The 16,653-nt window shown below is 44.4% G+C and overlaps 1 protein-coding gene across 1 annotated transcript; it reads right to left on the reverse strand.

Moving 5' to 3' along the window:
- Positions 1–1,018: 1,018 nt before the first annotated feature.
- On the reverse strand, positions 1,019–11,212 carry LOC144936143 (sterile alpha motif domain-containing protein 9-like). Its single transcript, XM_078863040.1, has 3 exons — positions 10,927–11,212; positions 9,392–9,658; positions 1,019–8,811 (listed from the first exon to the last, which is right to left on the reverse strand). Exons 1-3 carry the CDS (start codon positions 11,045–11,047, stop codon positions 4,118–4,120), a joined length of 5,082 nt encoding a protein of 1,693 aa, XP_078719166.1. The 5' UTR covers positions 11,048–11,212; the 3' UTR covers positions 1,019–4,117.
- Between the last annotated feature and the right edge of the window lie 5,441 nt (positions 11,213–16,653).

Here is a 16,653-nt window from a genome sequence, read left to right on the forward strand (position 1 = left end):
GCTGCTATACATTTGGCTGCCACGTGATAAGCCACTACGTTGAACTGTCATTTGTGGCCAGGTCGCTTCTGAAAAAAAGCGATAAAGCTCAGTGGGCCTTAACTGGTCAAATAAAGGTGAGCTTATTTGCAACATTGGGACTAGGGAAGCGATCCTTCGAAATCTTGTACAAAACATCAAGGCCAGGCATCTGCACAGGCGGATCACTGATGAAGGCCTTGTTAGGCACATCCACGTCTCCATTCGTCGCCCTGTGGTAAAGGGCATTCAACTTAAGACGCACGGATGCAGGAATGAAGATGTCCCACATCCACCTTCTCCAGCATTCTTGGTCACCGCAGGTGACAACATTTTTTATGGGGGAGATGTTCCTTAAAACTGGTAGCCACGGCAGTGGGGTTCTCATTCCACCAAAGATGGTTCTCATGGTGACATTCAGCTGAGTGTGCACAGTGCCATGGGACTAAGTTACTTCTACAGTCAGTACAAGTGAATTATGCAAGACACTTATGGAACGTAAGTTATCACTTGATTCTGTTTAAGTAGGCTTGAAATAAATCTGCCATCATTTTCATCTCAGATAATATCGATTTAGGCTGTTGCCCCATCAGCTTCTGTATGTGGGCACCAGTGACGTAATGCTTTGTTTTAACCCACATGACATGGGGATAATGTGGCAGAGTGCCTACAACCAGAGGTGGGACAAAGTCATTGTTATGCAAGTCCAAGTCGAGTCGCAAGTCATCAAATTCATGACTCGAGTCTGACTCGAGTCCAAGTCACATGACTCGAGTCCACATCTCATAGGTGGGACAAAGTCATTGTTATGCAAGTCCAAGTCGAGTCGCAAGTCATCAAATTCATGACTCGAGTCTGACTCGAGTCCAAGTCACATGACTCGAGTCCACACCTCTGCCTACAACCCACGGTATTGTAATACCGTCATCAATATTTGCCATATATAGTATAACCTGAGACCACTCTATGTTCTAAAAGCAACAACACTTTACACTTCTCCAACCTTAATATTTTATTTGAGTTCCACATAATGGTAGACAATGAGTACAAAAAAAATCAACGTGATTATATTACACACAAATAAGCATGGGAAGGTCCACATCTCCTGTATATAGTCCTGAGTCTGGTGCAAATTATACATCTATATAGTGTGGGTGAGATACTTCATGACACAAACACTGCTGTGTGTTTCCACGTAAGTATCTATTTTATCGACCCTGGATGGGAGAAAAAGGTCTGAATCAACCCCAGGGCTGGAGTTTCAACGGACAGCCTCATCGTGTGTAGCTGTAATTATAGTGGCGAATCGTACTGTGAATATGAAAGTAGAAGGGAAGATGAATTGCAGAGCGAAACCTTACACAATACAGATATAATGGATGTAACTAGCTACGGGTTGGAAAGTATGCCATAATAGACTGTCTTCTATTTTGGTTTACCAATGACCAAAGCTTTGAAGATGCTCTCCAACCCGTAGCTGTTCACCTTCCAAAAAGAAAACCTGGCAAAAAGTAAAATCTATTACAATGGAGGTTAAGTCATAAAAAGTATGGGCAATCAAATCAGTTTTTATATAAAAAAAAAAAAGTGTTACCTGTAAATCATTGTTAGTGTATACAGTATTACCTCAGTGACACTGCATTTATTAAAATATATACATAAAGTGGTTAATTTGTAAATTATCCCTTCAACTCAAGTTTAGGTTCCGTCCATTGCAAAAAAATGCAATACTATTGTAAATACTATGTAGTATTGACACATTTGTTTGCCTTTATAAACAGACGAGTATCAAATATTATGCTATCTCATTGGCTAAAAATTCCGAGACTAAAAACAAAAGCATGCAAAAAATATATTTAAACCAACAAATAAATTACATGTTAATAAAAAAAAACGTATTCGTAAAAGATGGCATTTATATTCTTTGGGTCTTTCAGTAAATTCACGAAGATAGGTTGAAAGAAAATAACAAAAAACTACGTTTCGATCGCAACACAAGCGGTCGTCATCAGGAAAGGGGGGTTAGCTTCTAAAGGCAAACTGTTTAAAAAGGTTTAAAATGGGCGTAGCCCAAATGTCAGCAGCATGGGTGGGGCAGCTGTTAATTTAAGTGATGGGCAGCAACCGCGATTGGCGGTGGAATTCCACCAATTAAAAGGCTGCCAGGTAAAAATTATCATGTTAATGTAAGGTCGGTGAGCGGCCTCCATGGCGAGCGCGCTGAGGTGGCTATGTTAATGTTAGAGATTATCATGTTAATGTAAGATCACAAAGCCTCTGCCAGGTCGAGGTCGGCGCATGAAGGTGGCTGTGTTGGTGTGAGAAATTTAACCTGTTAATGTAAAATCGGAGAGCCGAAAATAACTAACATCGGAAGGTGGCAGGATGGGAACATCACAGCCAGTTATGACTTAAACTGGTTAATAACGTCCTTCCAATGATTACTAAGTTTGTACCAATCTTCTTCTCGGTTGACATTGTGTCTGTGTCTGTATATATGGATGGCTTCATGAACGAATCTTGGTTGATAGCCAGTGGGTTTGCAAAGTACCTTCGTCTTAGATAAATCAATTTCGTGAGCCCACCACATCAAAACAAATGATCAGACACGGCCGAGGTATTGGTCCGAGTGTGTTTCAGATCTGCCTTATGTTCACGAACACGGTGCAAGACATGTCGCTTAGTTTCCCCAATGTAACTACTGCCGCAGATACAGCTTAGTTTGTAGACGCCGGGGTATTGCATGTCAGGGATCACATCCTTCACAGATGGGATCAGATCATGATCGAACCTGGAACTTGTGTTTGCTCATGTTTTTGAAAATATTTTTGGCGACCCCTGCTATGTATGGCAAGGTGATGGTTTTGATTGGGTCCTCAAATGGTTCTTTCCCAACAGTTGGGGTGATAGCTTTACGGATTGTGTAGTCTGAATATCCATTCATCTTGAGAACTTAGTGTACGTGCTCCAGTTCACTTACTAGGTGATGGTCGGAAATATATCGGGCTCTATAGTGTAGAGTTTTGATGAGGGAATTCTTCTGGGATGGATGGTGGTGGGAGTCTGGTTTTAGGTAGGCATCCGTATGGGTAGCTTTCCTGTAGACAGTGTCCCATTGAGCCATCTGGTCTCTTTTCGATTAAAACATCCAAGAATGCTAGCTTGCCATTCTTGGCATTTAGGTGCACATTTCTAGATATGCATATGACGTTACCAAACTGTTAGAAAACCGAAAGAACCAAAGAGTATGCTAAAAAGCCAAAGAATAAACAATACGTTCATAATTTCATAGTTCGTGCCATCAAGGTCTGAAATGATTTTCATAAACAGTACTGGACTGTAAACAGCACTGTAACAGCACAGTACTGTCTATGCCAATAATTTAATCATCAAGGCCTGTGGCAAAAGGAAAGACACCTTTTATGGCATTGCTGCCAAAATGCATAAACTTAATCAGATTTAAAAAATCAAGAATGATGATAAACAATCAAAATCAAAACAAATGCTTATAGCATATTGTTGCTTGTTGGACACCTATAAGGTGACATTAGTACAGCCTGCACGCAAAGCGAATGATTTGCAGTAGATATTTACCTTAGCATCACAAAGAAAATAACAAATAACGTTGGTGTCTTCGAGCAACACACCTTTGAGTGACTACAGGACTTTAAACTTATTTTACAGATATAGCGTGTTAAAGCTGACCGGGGTTACACACAAAGGTCTTTGGACAGCATTTTAACATCTTGTAGTATTTATAGTAATATCATTTATTGATATGATCAATACCCAATGTTCCTAGATGCCATTTAAACAAAAGGTTTGTAAACTGTTGCATACTGAACTCTTATCACTGACCACACGGCCACCATATATTTAAATGGCAGAAGCATTCGTGCAAATTAGCACATTATGACCTCTTAATGGCCACATAAGATACATCATTAGGGTGTTGTCTAATTTTAAATGGCATTACGGATATTGTAGCACTATTAATGGTAGTGGCTGACAAGCACGAGTGTTTTTAATAGCTTGACTAACTTGATAAACCTTACTAGCTGAATGGTTCGAATGTTTAAACATTGTAGAAACTGTGTATTTATTTTGTGTTGCTTACTCGAACTGGCTTGATGTCGTATGCAAAAAGTCCACACAAAGAGTAAGCTACGTAGAATTCTACTTCCTCAATGTACGATCGACAGCGGGTATAAGAAAGATTGGAAGGAGTCACTGGAATGTTTAGATCTTCATAGGCCGTGCTAATAAAAATCTTGTCTTGTGACCGGACAAATCCACGTACGCGTTTTAGCTTTTCACAGACTTCTGAATTAGTCCACACTTCCTGGAACCACCATTTGCGTTGCTCATGCCATTGCTTCAGCTCACAAAATTGGTGCAACTGTGTGCGGTGGACAATGCTCGTGTAGCCCTCACCTTGACCCAAGTATAAAATATTATTTTTTGTGGAAAATGTAAAAGCTTTTTTTGCTGCATGCCGTTTGTACAGATTATACATCTGCTCCAGAGAATTTACAAGATACCTCGTCTGCTCTTCAGTAAGATTTTCCAAGTTTGGCAAAAGGAGGAGTGCTATAACAAAGTATGGATAAGGTGTCGATTCGTAAATTCCACGACAAATCTTGCCTGCAATCTCCAAGCCTTTGTCGTACATTTCTTGGAAATGTGTGGCCTTGGTTCCTGATGAACCATAGTAGCATATTGCACAATTGACTATGAAGTAATGCGGAAAGTACTTCATGTCCTCGGTGTTCATCAGGTTCTTTAACAAAGTGAAGATATCACAGAGCCTTTTTTCCATTTGTGGATCAAACAACTTCTTTAAAAGAAATTCAAAATTGCTTCCACCGGCCATTTTCAGCTTGATGTCATCACCAACTGCGTTGGCGATTATTTCCTTTTTTTTGGAAAGCTGCTGGGGACTGTAAATCATTTGGGACACTTCTGCGTACGTTTCACAGAGTTGGTGGTACTTTTTGGTCATAAAGTCCGATGCTTTATGATACAGAACTTCTTGGATAACCCAATCCAAACATCTTTCTATGTTGGCAACCAGATTTTTCAGATAATCATGATAAGGTGCCCATAAACTCGATATGGATGAAGGAAGGGTTTCTGTGTCCTTCATCAAGTAGTTTTGAAGTGACAGCTTCCCTAAAGGAGAGTCGCAGTGAAACATTCCAGTCAAACTAAGCAGTTTGATAATGTACAGTGCAACATCCAACTCATCGAGGAAACCAGACACATTAATAGTCGTACTTTCTTGGCTTTGCGCTTCCTGAGATTCTTTGAACCAATGTGAAGCATCTTTTGCAAGTTCCAACGCTTTACACAGTTCACGTTCTTGAATCCTTTCTCTCTTCATCAGTTTTCTTCTAAAAGTGTGTTTCATTTCAGCTCTATACGTCTGCCCAAGTGTATTAAAAATAAAAGGGTTATTCTGCCTGATAGCACAGGCTTTCTTGGCCCATATTTTGGCATCATCATACTTTTCACTTTTAATGAGTAACCTAGCTATGGCCTGAGCAATAAAGGCTGAAAAAGGTTCTTCACTCAGCATTTTAAATGCTTTCTCAAGAACCTCAATAGCTGCAGCTTGCCCGTTGCTTTCCTCACATATGGCTATGACCAAATTGGAAAAAAGTGCTTTGTCTAGTTCCAATTCTTCAGCGTCAATTTGTTCCGTAGCCACATGTCTTACGCTGTCCAATGGGTGTCTGTGCTCTTTGTACTGCCGCTTAATAAGCATTTCATTTACGCTTTGCAGGAAATCGTCTTGGGCAAATCGATGATGGAACATGGCTTCTTCTTGAAAAAAGTTAAGCGCAATTTTTGTCAAATCTGTTGACATTTTTGAAAACAGGTGTTTTAAAATTTCTTCAGCAACCATTGGGTGAACAATACGAATTGCTTTATACAAATTGTACTGCTCTCTTTGCAGATCAATTAATAGAAAAGATATTGCCTTGTGCAAAAATGTTCTAAAATTACTCAAATATCCAGAGATGCCAAAGAATTGCTGACAGTGTGAGACAGGAAGGGAGAAATCCTCAACATACACACTCAGCAGTGCAACATAGGCCAAAAAATCTAACTCTCTTTTAGAATTGGGAACCGACTGCAAAGAATCTTCCACTAACTTTGTTACGTAGTCCCTGGAAAAGTTATTTTTCATGACCATGAAAGAGATGAAGGATTTCGTTTTTTCTAAATGCTCTTTTTCTAGTTCATGGTGCTTTTCCACAATTGCTGTTGTCTCAGTTTTTGTCAGAGTGTGAGTCAGTGGGATGCTTGTATTCGGGTTTTCCTGGCACAGTGTTTCAGGATTTGTAGCCCGACAACAGCTCAGGATGAACACAGTCGGCCGTGTGACTCGGCATCCTTTTGCATCGATTTGCTTAGAAATGTTTTTGCGTAACTGCCCAACATCGAATGCGGCATTGTCAACCAACAGCAACACGGCAATGAAACCATCTTCTTGTCTTACATTTGTATCGTCTTCTTTGTTGTAAGTCAATAGATGCACCACATTTCTTGCAATTTCCAATGTGTTGTGCACATTATCATTCACAACTGCACACCTGAAGTCTCTTCGCAAATCCCACAAAACATTCATGCCCATTGTAGTTCCGCCACAACCTGGATGATGAAACAAGTTTACTATTTTCACAGACTGATATGTATTCAGTTCTTGTCGTGTAATTGCTCTTTTAAGAGTATCATAGTTGTCCCGCTTAAACCAACATTTAGAGTATCCTCTATCTGTGAAGTAAAATAACCACCAGGTGATCTTGCCACCTTTGTAATAGTTTGTTTCTTCTTCAAGCTTGAATTTTCTAAACTTGTTTTCATCTTCTTCTATAGCACAGTCTTCACATTGGTTAAGGTACAACACATTCAAAGTGGACATGTCTTTTTCAGTTTCATCATCCACAATGCATAGTGCGCCATTAAATTCTGGAATGAATTTTTTGTCCATGCGGGTCTCCTTTTTAATGCTGAGGACTGTATCATTCACTTCACGCATTTTCATCCCTTTCATACAACGATCCTCCAAATCTTCTGGTTTGAGAATACTTTGTAGACTGATCCACTTATCATAAGTGTTTTCATTGTCTGCTAAGCACAGCATATGCTGGTGTCCATGCATTTCTTTGTAGAAGCATTTTAATACCTCCAGCATTGGGTCTTTTTCTGAATCGACTGTGCTCAAAAGCAGGAATACCACCAAATGTGTGCCTGTCTGTAGAACTCTAGTGCAGAGAAAGCTGATCACATTAGCCACAGCTGAGCTACGATCACGATGCCACATGTCAACATCCATCCATGCTTCTTTTGAATCATTGAGCGGAGACCATCCGTTACAGTATATCCATTGACATATCTTTCCAATCTTCAAGTCATCACAAAATTTGTCCAGGCCCTTATACCAGCCATCATATGCCTGTGGTGAATTCAGCTGAACGGCCAACTTATTATCCCTAAACATTTTGTGCAATCCATTGTAATAAGATTTTGAATTAAAATCTAATACGGCAAGCCACGGGATTTCTTTAATAAACGTTAAGTCATTCAAAATAGAATCTGTTTCAGGACTATCTGTGACCAATAAATAATGATCATAAGTAGACTCGTCAAGTGTTTTCTCACCACCGGTAATAAGTTTAGTAAGTTTTAAGTCAAGACCGGTGTGCATTGCTTTCCTTTCAGTTTTTGATGTGTGCGCTTCTTCACATTGAAGCCTCCGATTTATCAACACCGGTAAATTATTTTCTAAGTATTGCTCAATGTTGCCGATCTTTTCTGACAAATCTCGATCCCGTTTGAAAGCTATTTCTTTTGCACCCTTCCCTGCATCTGGTATCAGCTTTACACGCACAATCTTATTTCCACATGTTTTATGGGCTGGCACTATGTCAACTTCGATCACAAATAGGTTATTTGCCAAATGTGTACCGGAGGAACTTACTTTTACAAATCGAGGTGGTCTCATACAAGAGCTAACAATTGTTCGCTCATCATCAGTACATAAACATGTGGCGAGGCCATCCAACAACCACTGCTGATAGTCTCTCACATCGGACACATCTACTCCAAGAACTTCAGCATGTAGGCAACCATTTTCCTTGTCCCCCACTCCAAAATGGATAGTGCCATTTGTTCGACTGTTTATGCAAGCTGAAGCAAACCTGAAAGTTTCATTTATAAAAGACTTCTTTTTTTTCTCCTCAGAAGTACAAGTCCCAGGTTGAAAAGCCTTGTATTCATGGCAGGGTGTGATCAAATTCCCTTTGCCAGATTCGGGAGGTAAACATTTCCCTTTGCCATAACTGTATTTAGAACTATCACTTTCAAAGGGGCATGGGTCAATCAATATAATCTCTCTTCCTTCATTACCTATTGTTAATGTACACTGAGGATCAACCATAGCAGGTGTTTCTGCAAACCCTTTTGAGTTGCGTTTGCTCTGAGGCAATTCCTTTTTCTTTTCCGACTCAGATTTAGCAAGATCTGTTGTCAGTTTAGTTGTGCTGACTGGCACTGTGTCTTGCACAGATTTAGAAATATACTCATCTCTTTTTTTAATCAGTAAAATCATCTGCCCTCGAGGTATCTTAAAACTATCACAATCTTCTTTACTTAAAACAACAAGTACGGCCCCCGTGACTTCTTCTTGTTTAAGTTTGTCACACGAAGACTCGTTAAACTGGATCTCACGCAGCCAGTTCTGAACGTGGTTGTCCTTCCAGTCTTTCATATTTTCTGGACGACGCTCTGTAAAGCCAAACATTGCAATAAAGGCAAACATAACAATAAGCAAAAATATCAAAACACCAGTACTGTATATCTATATTACATAACAGTGTATTAACAAAATATTGAATGTTTTCTTTTATAATTTTCAATGTTTTATTTCTAATTTCAAATTTTTTTTCTACGTGACTTTACCGAAAGAACCAAGAATATGAATTCCTGCAGTCACGAACGTTTCAAGTCGAGACTCCTAACTGGCAAATTAAAATCAATCCCACAGACTTGGTTACTCCTACTACCCCATATTGCACCAACACACTCCATACATAATTACATCACAGAAATTGTATTTCCATACACTGTAAACTGTGCATCTTGAGCACCATCCCTCTTTGAGAACAGCAGGTACCACAAACATGGTTTAGTTGTGATACACGTGGTTGAAGACCTTTTCCCACTCATCTATACCACTGCCATGCATTTTCTAAATATGTACGTGTGGCATATGCAAAACTTGCATTGCATTGTCTAGCCTATGTATAAAGGCACGAAAATCATATTGTATTTATCAATAAAAATACAAACAAGATTCCTCACTCACCTTCAGTCTCCGAAACAGTTTTGTTGACCTGAATATTTCGATTTAGCACTCGTCCCTTTGAATCCAAACCATCTCCTCCTTCAAAAGGGGACGTTTCTGCACCACCTGATGCTCCTTGTGAGTCCACTTTGTTAGACAGCTGCCCAGATGAGGGCTTAGTTTTAGCAGTGGCTGGTTGCTGTGTTGGGGAGGTGCTTCCTGACTGTGAGCTGACAACTGGATTTTTTTTCTTTTTCTTCACTTTTGATTTCTTCCATGTAGCACCACCTAAGAGGCACAATGTAACCAATGCAATATTTAAGATACAAAGAAACACAATTAAAGTACTAAAGGGGACGAATTGTGCTCGAGTCGGTTGTGCTATAAATGGTGGTACACATTTCCCACTCACCTACACTCCTCTTACGCATCCCAAACCAACTCCACTCGGAATACCGTTCACGCACTAATTAAGCTGCGCACAGCAGGAGATGGTATGCATATGTGCACAAGCAACTTTAAAGCTAGAGTGCAAACTGTATTTATCTGTTAGACAACATTCTGGAGCCTATTTCCTTGAACGGCAATATCTCATTGTTTTCAGTCAAAACTCATAGAGCTGTCCTTCCCCCGCACCTCCAATGAGGACGGTTGGCTATGTACAGCGCGCGTAAAAGAAGTTCAACAAACATGCATAATAACCACAAATGACACTACATCTGTGTCTGATTAAAACAGACTGATAACTAACGTTTAATGTGTTTGTTTATTCAGCACCCTTGTAATGGGTTGCCAAGTTATGGCGCTATAGAAATTTGCATTATTATGTTTATGTTATTCATAAAGATAATACTTCAAGCCAATCAAAATCTATTCAGCTTTCCACATCTAGTGAATCTAATCCTTCAACATCTGCTTCAACGTGATGTCAATTATTAGAAATGCACTGTGCAAAGGGGAAGTTTTGTGATTAAATTGTAAATACATTGATAATTGTTTTTTTACCCTTCTATCTGGCAACAAAACTGACACCTTTTTACAAGGAGTCATGTTTGCATAGACTGCAATACCTGCAGTCATAATACAAACAAAAACATAACTCTGATAATGTGCACTGTCCTTGAAGATGACGCCAAAAGACGCCATCTGGTCCAACCCATGTGAGACTAGGCTCTAAGGAAAGCTGTCTCGGGTGTGGACCAATCAACTTCAAGGACAGTGCACATTATCAGAGTTATGTCTTTTGTTTGTATTATGACTGCAGGTATTGCGGTCTATGCAAACATGACTCCTTGTAAAAAGGTGTCAGTTTTGTTGCCAGATAGAAGGGTAAAAAACCAATTATCATATTTTTACTGGCAAATGAGGTTCCCATAGTGTAAATACATTGTAAAGAAATCGTTTTACGAGGTAATTAAAGTATAGATCTATCTCAAGTCGTTATTATTTGCAGGATGTCAGATATCCCCAATAACTGAATGTTCTTCAAATAATTAGTCTGACTTTGGGAGGTTTTACTGTACCACAGAAAACTCTGAACTAAATTTCTCACTCACCTTCAGTCTCTGCAATAGCCTTATTGGCCTGAATATTTTGACGTAGAACTTGGCCCTTGCAATTCGAACCATCTCCTCCTTCAGAAAGGAAGCTATCTGTACCACCTGATGGTCCTTGCATGAGTCGGTCCTCAGAGTCCACTGTGTCAGACAGCTGCCCAGATGATGGCTTCGTCTTAGCACTGGCTGGTTTCTGGGAGGTACTGTCCGACTGTGAGCTGACAGCTGGACATTTAGATTTTTTCTTTGCCTTTGATTTCTTCCATGTGTAGTGACAGAACGGTCACTACTGTGTTGGCCTGTACGAAGGCTGTGGGCCCCAAGGGGGTGCCTGGCGGGTCACGTGGTGGAGGGATTCGGACCTTCCCAGGGGTGGGGGAAGTGGGGCGTGTCCTGGGAAGGGAGGCGTGGCCTGAAGAGAGCCAGCCACGCCGGGGCGGAGCCAGCCACGCGAAACCAAATATAAGCGTGGTGTGAAGGCAGAGCGGGGCTGCTGTTGTACTGTACTCCAAGGGGAAGACATCACGAGTCGTCAAGTCCCGAGTCGTCGTCCTGGGCCAGGCAGGCCGTTGCCTGCCTGGTCCAGTCTGTGTCGTGTTCCAGAGTGTTAGTGAGTTGAGGAAGGTGGTCACCACCTCATGTAGAGTGTTATATTATTTACCGTTTAATAAATAGTGTTGCCTCCAAGCTGCATGTGTGTGTGCACCTAATTAGAACCTACTACTACATTTGGCGTCAGAAGTTGTGGAAAAATAGATATTGCTAGGTGTTATCCTAGGGAAGTAAAATGGGCACACGAAAAACAAATATAAAACTCACCTGGACGCCTTCGTACGACGGGGACGGTGTGACGACCATCCTTCAGACAGCCCCGGGGATGGCAGCCCCGGTGACAGAGAGAGATGGCGCTGCACGCGGAGCGGCGGGACTGGCATCGCACTGCTGCTTCGCCGCCATTGGGAACGGAGCGACGGAGCCGCGGGGAGAGGACACCATCGTCGCTGCGGGGGCTGGCGGGGGAGGCGGGCCACGCGGTGGGCCCGCCATTTCGAGCGGCTGGTCAGGGCGCGGTTCCCGCCAAAGCGCCGCTCCCGCCATTTCGGCGGCGGGTCGGGGCGCTGTTCCCGCCAAAACGCCGCTCCTGCTGCCGAAATGCCGCTCCCGCCGACATCAACACCGATGAGGGGGAGTTCCAGTCTTCAGCTCGAGCGCGAGGGGTGGATGGGTTCGCAAGAGCAGGCCGTGTTCACCATGAAAGATTCTTCGGGCCGTCCCAGTGCTCCACCTTGCCGCCCTCCACTATTCACAGTTTGCCAGGCGAGTCGTGACATGACAAGCACCCGGCCCCAAGAAAAATAATAATAATCTTCACCCATCTTACGTGCGCCGGGTTGCGATCGCGTGTGTTTTTTTTAACTCGCTGGGTTGCGGAGCGTGTTCGTCCGGTTGTGTGCGTGATAAATTGACGTGGCGACCATGGGGGTTTCTGCTTGTAACAAGTGTTGTTGTTAAATACGGCGTCGAGATCGGTATCTTCTGGGTGTAGTTAATGATTAATTCGTGTTGGTGTCCCGAGCTCCGTTGATATCCTGTAGGTTGCCGTGTTAATGACTCGTGTTGTTACATCGTTTTGTTGCGAAATCGCCATTGTTATTGTGTATACTGTATGGAGGTTCGCTCGTGATTGTCACGTGTAACTGTAAGAAACTTCGATCGTCATTGTTGCCAAGGTACAGACCGTATGGAGCTTTGCTTGGAATTGTTAACAGTGTATGGAATGTTGGGTACTTGCTTGTGATTGTTTACTATGTACGGATTGTCTGGAGTATGATTGTGTGTTGCCATGTGGGGACTGGATGGAGCATTGCGCCAAACGATTTACTGTACGAACTTCGTATACTGCATATACTGTATTAATCAATTCGGCGATTCTTGGCGTTTGTGTATAGTTTTTTTGCTCTCAAAATTCGAATGCCCTGAGTCCCATGGTTAATGTTGAAGGGGATTTAGAAATGACAGGTTCGGTTTGTTTCAAACTCGCTGGTTGGTTCCTGTCCGTTGTTGCACAGATGATGTCTTTTGTGCGGGAATGCTCCTTGTGTTCTATAGGGATCGGGGGTGCGTTTCCGTTAATTGCCGTCAAATTGCGTTGCTCTCCACTCGGTTGGTACAGCTGCATGCTGCAATGCGAGTCTCGGAGATGATGTGTACGGATACGAGATGTGAGGTGTATTGTTGTGACCATTGAATATTCGGGATCGTCACAAATTGTGCGTCCCTGTTCGGCATTGGATCAGTTCTGTGGGGGATCATAATTCACATTGTATGTGTTGTGATGGTGTTAAATTGCGATGGTGACATGCTGCCAGGGATTTGGAATTGTGCTGCTGGCTGTCACCTATCTTGGGGCGCAGGTCCTGACCAGGATGGCCCAGTGAGTGTTGCGTGTCTAACATGAACGTTGTGGTCCCGTCATGCAATGGCTGACGGCTTGACCTGACAGCCCGGAGATTGAAACACTCCGTGGTATGTCTAGCCTAGTGGGCTGTGTGCTCACAGGGCTCGGAGAGTGTGGTCCCGTCATGCAATGGCTGACGGCTTGACCTGACAGCCCGGAGATCGAGACACTCCGTGGCTTGTCTAGCCTAGTGGGCTGTGCGCTCACATGGCTCGGGGAGTGTGGTCCCGTCATGCAATGGCTGATGGCTTGACCTGACAGCCCGGAGATCGAGACACTCCGTGGCTTGTCTAGCCAAGTGGGCTGTGCGCTCACATGGCTCGGGGAGTGTGGTCCCGTCATGCTGTGTCTGACGGCTTGACCTGACAGCCCGGAGATCGAGACACTCCGTGGCTTGTCTAGCCTAGTGGGCTGTGCGCTCACATGGCTCAGAGAGTGTGGTCCCGTCATGCTGTCTGACAGCTTGACCTGACAGCCCGGAGATCGAGACACTCCGTGGCTTGTCTAGCCAAGTGGGCTGTGCGCTCACATGGCTCAGAGAGTGTGGTCCCATCATGCTGTGTCTGATGGCTTGACCTGGCGGCCCGGAGAGTGAGACACTCGGAGGTGCGTTGAAACAGTGGGCTGGAGATTCGTAAGGTTCAGGTGGAGTTGTCCTGTTACGTTGAGACTGTATCCCTCAGTTGTTAGGGTGCATGTTGTGCAATGAGTGAACGATGGGTCGTCTCAGCTCGGTCGGTACAGTTATATGCTGCGATGCGAGTCTTGGAGAGAGACTGGGTCGTCTCAGCTCGGTCGGTACAGCTATATGCTGCGATGCGAGTCTTGGAGAGAGACTGGGTCGTCTCAGCTCGGTCGGTACAGCTATATGCTGCGATGCGAGTCTTGGAGAGAGACTGGGTTAAAATCCCCCCCGATATGGCCGACGCGTGCTACTGGTTGTGACGCCGCGTCGGAAAGGCGGTGGGGTGGTAACATGGAAATTCCCCGCCCGATATGGCCGACGCGTGCTACTGGTTGTGACGCCGCGTCGGAAAGGCGGTGGGGTGGTAACATGGAAATTCCCCCCCCGATATGGCCGACGCGTGCTACTGGTTGTGACGCCGCGTCGGAAAGGCGGTGGGGTGGTAACATGGAAATCCCCCCCGATATGGCCGACGCGTGCTACTGGTCGTGACGCCACGTCGGAAAGGCGGGGGGGGTGCTAACGGGTGACTGTCATTGCATGCGTGATTCTAACGGGGGGGGGGCTGTGCTGGAGCGTAAATGGGTTAGCCAGTGTTCATGTATATTTGTTGTTAATTCCCCGTTTTCTATGCGGTTCCCTCTTACCCTCGTCGATTCTGTATATATTACGTGATTGTATTTCTTATCGGTCGCCGGTCATTTATTGATGTTGCTGGTTCGGAGGCACACCTTTTCGATGTATCACAGTTGTGTTACAGCCGGGGACGGCTGTGTGTTTATACAGGGGGGGGTGATGTAGTGACAGAACGGTCACTACTGTGTTGGCCTGTACGAAGGCTGTGGGCCCCAAGGGGGTGCCTGGCGGGTCACGTGGTGGAGGGATTCGGACCTTCCCAGGGGTGGGGGAAGTGGGGCGTGTCCTGGGAAGGGAGGCGTGGCCTGAAGAGAGCCAGCCACGCCGGGGCGGAGCCAGCCACGCGAAACCAAATATAAGCGTGGTGTGAAGGCAGAGCGGGGCTGCTGTTGTACTGTACTCCAAGGGGAAGACATCACGAGTCGTCAAGTCCCGAGTCGTCGTCCTGGGCCAGGCAGGCCGTTGCCTGCCTGGTCCAGTCTGTGTCGTGTTCCAGAGTGTTAGTGAGTTGAGGAAGGTGGTCACCACCTCATGTAGAGTGTTATATTATTTACCGTTTAATAAATAGTGTTGCCTCCAAGCTGCATGTGTGTGTGCACCTAATTAGAACCTACTACTACACATGCATCACCACCTAAAGACGCCAAATGTAACCAATACGATATTTAAGATACGTAATACCGCAATTATAGTACAAACGTAGACTACTGAACACTACTTTAGTTGTACTATAAATGGTGTCAAACATTTTCCCACTCTGCTACACAACCCTTACACCTGCAGCATCTGCAAAACTTGCAACACATTGTGCATACCACATTGAAAAGCATGGAAACAATCTATTGCCATCATCAGCCATGATCTATCTATATATATAAAATCGCGAATCTGTCTGTCTGTCTGTGTGTGTGTCTGTGTGTCGCCGGACCATACGCAGTTTCATTGGACGGCGGTTGCCCCTGGCAACGGGTAGCGATGCATTCGCTGCGGGGTGGACGCCATTTTTAATTCCCGTTAAAATATGCGCACGCATTAACACGCGACTCTGAGGTAAATTCATCAAAGTTTCACGTCCTCTTCACTCCCCTCCCCCCACCCCAATGTGTGCAATTACTATTATAGGGTCGGTAGATAATAAAATTATAGCGATTAGACAGTATTATTGTAGCGCGGGGGGGGGGGGGTGGCACCCGTACCCAGCCTCAGCCGGGTGGCCAATTTAGGCGAGGCCGGAGGCTCTGCACGGTACTAGGCCTCGACACCCCACCACCCTACAGCGGATCGGCGCGCCTCACTAAAACCCTACAACAGATCGGCACGCCTCACACAAACCCTACAACGGATCGGCGCGCCTCACTAAAACCCTACAGCGGATCGGCGCGCCTCACTAAAACCCTACAAGGGATCGGCGCGCCTCACTAAAACCCTACAACGGATCGGCGCGCCTCACACAAATCCTACAACGGATCGGTACGCCTCACACAAATCCTACAACGGATCGGCGCGCCTTACACAAACCCTACAACGGAAGCGTAACGCATTGTAGTGTCGTGGTTAGCGCGCCGCGCTACGAACCCGGAGACCCGAGTTCCATTCCTGCTCACGGCCACCACCGGTGACGATTATTTGAACCGGTCCTGGGCCTCCCCTAGGTCGACTCAGCCTCAAAACGAGTAACTGCTGTGGCGTATGAACATCGCCACTGGGGAGACAAAGGCGGCCGGGCGTGGTGGATCCAAGTCCCGGGCGAAGCTTTGTAGTACAGCTAGTTCACTGATAAAGGACCCTCCCCCCAAACTACCACCATCTCTCATGGTCTTGTTATGCAACATTCCACAGACAACCTCTGCTTCAATGTGATGTCAATAATTTGAAATACACTGTGCAAAGGGGAAGTTTTGTGATTAAATTGTAAATACATTGTAAAGAAATCGTTTTAAGAGGTAAT

The sequence above is a fragment of the Lampetra fluviatilis genome, chromosome 15 (assembly GCF_964198595.1).
Source record: "Lampetra fluviatilis chromosome 15, kcLamFluv1.1, whole genome shotgun sequence".
In the NCBI taxonomy this organism is placed as follows: Eukaryota; Metazoa; Chordata; class Hyperoartia; order Petromyzontiformes; family Petromyzontidae; genus Lampetra; species Lampetra fluviatilis.